Here is a 6,000-nt window from a genome sequence, read left to right as displayed (position 1 = left end):
CTGAGATATGAACCAAGAAAATTATTCATCCATTTCTATGTTTATTTGGAAATTGTTGAGGAATGGGCTGCTTGTCCCAATACATACTTTTCTGAGTGAGTCTTTATTTCCTCAAACCTAGAAAAGTGCACAGTCAGCACAACCCATAGAGGCACAACAGACACATGTATTGGAAATATGTCAGGTTGATATCAGCTTGTATTATCCTTGGGCAGCCTTAAAATGAATCAATACATTCTTTTATATACAGGTGTAGTGAAAATATGAAAATCTATCAGTTATAGACAAATACAGTGTAATGACCCTGAAAACAACTTTTTGTGAAGCCTCAAATGTTGAAATTTGCTGAGGATTAAAGTTAATTGCCAGAGCGCAGAGATGCAAGTGGCATCATTACATTTTGTGTCAATCTGACAAAGAAACTATTTCTGAAATCAGTCATTTAAAGTTTTCCAATAAGTCAGAGACATTCATATTAATGTGTGCTCTTCCCATTTGTATAGTTGCAGTATTTACTCTCTTGGTTTTACCTGACTTGTTATGCAACCAACTTCTGTTCTTCTACAGAACCCTTTTTAAAAATCTTGCTCAGAAACAAAACTAGGGCTGTGGGAAGAAAAAATTTCCTACATTATGCTGTTACCTCCGTGAGATCTTCAAAGGCACCGGAAGCCCTTTCGAGCAAGAGACAGACTGAAAGAAAGATCACAAACATGTGAATTAATCTATAACACATCAAAGTGTGTCAGATTAACCCACACTGTACCGCACATGATCAATTTTGCCTTGTGAGAAAAACACAAAATGTGTGAGGGAAACATCTAACAGCGAATAATTCAGGAAAGAATTGGACATGTGTGTAAAAATTCACCTGTCGTAATGATCAAGAGTAGTGGAGACCATAACGTTTGATTGCAAAGAGTCTTTTTATTTTTCCTTGTGTTCAAGTACGGTCCTCTCTCAGCAGGGTCATCTAAGAAGCATGGACACACAATAACACACAACTCGCACCAGAGCCTGAGCATCTTCAGGTGGGGTTTCTCTTTTGTCTCAATTGGGGTGGGGGGGGGGGGGGGGGGGGGGGGAGGGGGGTCCCGATCAGCAGTTTCCATGTTTAGGTCAAGTGAACAAGAGTCCTGTTGTACACCACATAATCATTTTTTCTCTGCGAACATTTGTTGCATTTAGTGACACTGACATCAGCACATAAAAATTATATATATATATTTATATCTATATTCATATATTTATAGATTTGTCATTCTATATCAACAATTCATTCTAGTGATTTTTACCTTGGTTTTTCATGTTGTAAAACTGGACAAACTGTCAGTAGGAATGCCTTGTTTGGACATTGATTTATACAGGAATGCTCACACACATACACACAACAGAGGCATACACACACTACTACACACATGCATGCATAGATACGCTCGCTCAAGTTTACGTGTACACACACAGGCCACACATTCTGTCACATACATGCACATCTACACAAACACGCGCGCACACGCACACACACACACACACACACACACACACACACACACACGCACACGTGTCCACATACACACACCCCCACACGCTCGCTCAGCCAACACAGAGAGGCAGGTCTGTACATCTATGGGAGTGAGACGTTACCCATGATCGCCAGCAATAAGTACGGCTTCACCTGATCAAAACACAAGAAAATAAAAGTTACAAACAGCAGAGGGAGTCATCCAGTCATTGTCTGTAAACTTCGACAAAATTTCCCTTTAAAGTCCTCTAGGACTGGTCCACGATGTGTCAAAGTTTGGCACAATGTCAAGTCTCTCTTTTTCTCTACTGTACACTGACATGTACAATATTCATGGTGGCTTTTGTTGAACAGACCAGTCTTTATGCACAAGTGATGATGAGAAACCACTGAAAGTTGACACTGTCAAACATATCAGAGAGAAAAGACAACCCTTTCCAAAGACAGAGAGTGTGCTTTAAACATACACATATTTCTTAGGCAGTGAAAAAGCACTTTTGTTGACGGGGAATCGGGAGCGATGCTGACCTGCCAATCTGATGGCCCGGCAGCCTTGAACTGCTCTTCACGTTTGATCAAGTCCACAATGAAATTCACTTGATGGAGAGAGAAAAACACAAATATTGCAGGGCTTCCTCTCTGGCTGGGAAAGGGACAGAAACAAAAGTGTCCGCTGACAGTCATCCTGATGTTGTCTGTCTTTTCTGATTCTTGTGTTTCACGTTTCACTTGTTTTTGTTGCTTTTGTTGTTTCAGTCAGTTGTCAGTCGTGGAAAATAAACCATGTTTTCATAAGTGGCCCATCAAAAACGTGTAATATACACACTATATCACCTTTGAACTGTACACAGAAAATAAAAATGCTTTTTTAAAGTGAAAATTTAGAAAAGTACAAATAAAAAAGATGTAAAAGAATGATGACAAAAAAGAAGTCTCTTGGAACATGACATTCCTTGAAAACAAATTCAGAAGCCTCTGGAGGCAGCAAGGCCATTGCAACAAAAAGGGGGGATAAAAGCAGTGCTACGTTTGTCACTTGGGTGAAATGGTAAACATCCACTTCTTGCCTTGTGCCTGATGTGCTTTCATCTTTCTCTTTTCTTTTATTCTTCCTGACCTCCTCAAGAACCTTCATGCCATCTTTGACTCTCATCCCTCTCTTCCTCTCTTTGACGTCGACAGAAGGTCAGGTCACTTTCTGCTCCTACAGAGTAAAGGCTCTCCCTCATCTACTCCCCATTATCTACCTTTCCTCCCCTATAGGTATCTGCATACTCTCTCCACCTGGTCATTTTCTCTCATTTCATATTCCTTTCCCCACTCTTTGCTTACCCTGTCAAACACACTTCTTCATATCTACTTCAACTAGCTCCACTCAACGGTGAAATGGAGCTGACTTTAAAGAAATAAAGTGGTCTGAAAAAAAAAAGGAAAATGTTCGCATGCACATGCACAGTCTTTCTTCGTCACTCGACCTGACTTCATGTCTTTAATCCATCTGGCTCTGTCTTCCTGCTTATTTTAGAGAACGCGTATTTCCTGCCACTGGCTACAAGGTCCCTTTTCAAAATGCCACTTATAGTTACCTTGTGTTAATCTGCTGTTGCAAAAATAATCCCTTTCACACAAGCACACACAGACTCTCTATTGCCCCCCCCCCATCACTATAGTCTAACTAGACCCAGGAGTCGGGTGAGGCCGGGTAGTGGCTGGTCTCGTAGTTTAGTTCGCTGTACGGCCGAGAGGCCGAGTAGAAGTCTACGTAGTTGCCGGTGGACTTCAGGCCCAGATGCATACGCAGATCTTCCCGCGGGTCCCGGGGTGGTCCGGTTGCGCTTGGAGGCTGCTGGGGTTGGGCCTGAGGCTGGGCCTGTGCCTGGACCTGAGGCTGTGATTGGGAAGGTGGAGGTGGTGGTCCCTGGTCCTCGTAGTAAGCCTCATCGAAGCTTCGACTCTGGCTGTGAGGCGGAGGCTGCGGCGGCTGAGGCTGAGGGAAGGAAGGAGGGGGAGGGTAGGGGTCGTAGTCTTTTAGCACGGCTGCTGACGGGCTGTCCTGCTGGGGCTGGGGGGGCAGGACGCAGGGCTGGACTGGACCCTGGTGGGGGTGGAAGTGGTGGAGTGGTAGGTGGGGGTGAGGTGTGGCAAGCAAGAGAGTAGCACAGAAAATGGGGGTAGTGGGAGGAAAGTGGAATAAAAGGGGGGAGGGAGATATAAATGGAGAAATGGAAAGGAAAGTGGCAGGTAGAGAGTGAACACATGGGGCAAAAGGTTTTGAAAGGCAGGCTAGTACGGGTGAAAAAAAGCTCAGATAGGAATCAGTAGGGAAGGGGCTCATGCTGTGAATTCTCTATTACATGCAGGCATTGAAGGGGGCAATTCATCTCTAACACTGTAACTCTCACAGCTGTGTGTTTGTGTATCTGTGTACAGGTGTGGGGTAAAAATGCAGCCATACGTGTAAAAATACTTTGCTGGAACACTAAATACTGAGGGAAGCAAGTTTGAATCCATACAAATGATTTCATACTCAATTATAAATATAAAACAGATGAAAGAATGTAACCAAATTTTCATTTTTAAGTCAAAAGCTGTGATGCTTCCTGCTGTCCCTCCCTTTTCATCGGGCGAGTTATTAAACACAATCAACCGAGGTAATGATTTTCATTGCCATCGGTTGTGGTTTCAGGTTGCAGCGGTTTGATGCTGTCTGAGCTGAGGGTGTGCCGGAGTCGCACGCTCTGCCGGAGCGTCTCTTATCATAGTGGAACACCTTTTGTGTGCATGCCTTTCCCAACCTGCTGCTATCTCTCCTAATAACCAGCTTGTCATGACAGCATATGCCAATTTATGAGAGTGCTGGTGACATGCATGCTGCGGTGTTGATGTGTGGCTGTCTGTGCAAATAAAAAAGGTACATTCATACAGTACTATAAACTCACCTGGTTTTGCTTAATATCATCGCTGGCAGTCAGGTAGGAGTTCCGGAACAACGTAGAAGTCCCACAGGACACTTGGACTTGAAACAGAGGACAACACATTTTTGTGAATGAAAGATAAAAATAACAACTCACACTATTGCTAGTAATACCAATTCAAAGATCAACAAAACTGCAGGAAACTCCACAATTGGCTCACTCAGAAATAAGCTAATTTAACTCCAAAATTGTGTGCAGTTTCTCAGATAGTCTGGTAATTAGTCTGTCCCACATGACCTCAAGAAAGAATTAGAAGAAAAGAAATAGAGAGAAATAAAAGTGCAGAAAGCAGACCAATAGACATAAAAGAGGAATACACACAATGGAAGAGAAAAAGCAGGAAAATAAAACTAACTCAGAGGAGAGATAATGGGAAGGCAAAGGTAGAGGGATACTGGAAAGAAAGGCGGGCAAGAATAAAGAAGAATCACAATGTGTGAATAAGAAGAAAAATAGTGTGAGGTCAAAAAGAAGACAGATAAGTGAAAGGAGAAATAGGGGATGAAATAGAGGGAAAAGAAAGATAAAGAGAGGGAAAAATAGAATAGCATTACTCTGTTTCTCCTTTACACACACACACACGCACACACCTGCCATGCCGTCTTTCCGGGATGTGTGCTCTCCTTTGTTGCTATGGAAACCAGCGTTGGTTGCCGTGGAATCATAGTCCATCTTGCGTTCCTTCAGACTCATCATCTCTCTGGGGGAGGCTGGAGCGCTCGCTACACACACGCATAGACACACACACACACACAGACACACAGACACACACAAAATAATGAGCAATAAACCCAGAACAGCATGAGCCTTCACACTCTGCGTGCTTAAATTTGCGTGTCTGCGTGTCTTGGTTTCAAGGTGCACAGTCATTATTCATCATTTAGCTTGTCAACAGAAAGGGTCACCTCCAGCATGTTAAAGGACTTCTGGGAATTCACACATACACATAGACATACATACACACCACTTTTGGACACATTATTAGAATAGCAAGTTTCATATCTGGTATTTGTTCTCTCAATTTAAGCAGCACTTTCCTTTTTCTCCCCTCCTCTTTTTGTGTTTAAAGATCCTGTAACATGGCCAGGTCTGAAACTGGCAAGCTACACTTAAGGAAACACAGAATGAGCAGCAGCCAGCTCAGTTCTTCATGTGGTGGTCTACACAGCTGAACATTAGACATGATATCATCTTAACAAGTTAACCAATGTAATGACTGGTCAAACTGACAAATCCTGGATACAATCAGACGAAAAGTACAGAGGAGTTTGCTGCAATTCAAACGAGCTTAAGTGCACCTTTATCACATGACCACTCATCATGTTCCCAATGTGTTCTTTTGAAGAGATCTGGATGTTATTCAAGGCTTTTATCTGTACACAACTTTTCTTCTTGAACAATTTCTCAGTCCGCAGGTTTTACTGGCTATACATAGTGATTAGCAGCACTGGCATATGCTTTGTCTGACATAAAAATTCATTTTAAAAGAACATAGCACACATA

The 6,000-nt window shown here is 42.7% G+C and overlaps 1 protein-coding gene across 3 annotated transcripts in view; it reads right to left on the bottom strand.

Moving 5' to 3' along the window:
• Positions 1–907: 907 nt before the first annotated feature.
• ctnnd2a (catenin (cadherin-associated protein), delta 2a) overlaps positions 908–6,000 on the bottom strand; it is a 267,403-nt gene continuing 262,310 nt past the window's right edge. For all 3 annotated transcript variants that reach the window (XM_051940357.1, XM_051940356.1, XM_022201208.2), the window contains 3 exons: positions 5,088–5,219; positions 4,462–4,538; positions 908–3,617 (listed from right to left, as the gene is read on the bottom strand). In XM_051940357.1, coding sequence (XP_051796317.1) covers positions 3,198–3,617; positions 4,462–4,538; positions 5,088–5,219 — 629 coding nt within the window. In that variant the 3' untranslated portion in view covers positions 908–3,197. The remainder of the gene's footprint in view (positions 3,618–4,461; positions 4,539–5,087; positions 5,220–6,000) is intronic.

This window comes from Acanthochromis polyacanthus, chromosome 20 (assembly GCF_021347895.1).
Source record: "Acanthochromis polyacanthus isolate Apoly-LR-REF ecotype Palm Island chromosome 20, KAUST_Apoly_ChrSc, whole genome shotgun sequence".
Lineage (NCBI taxonomy): Eukaryota > Metazoa > Chordata > Actinopteri > Pomacentridae > Acanthochromis > Acanthochromis polyacanthus.
Note: the sequence above shows the minus strand (reverse complement) of the source record. Positions and strands in the feature narration are given on the sequence as shown.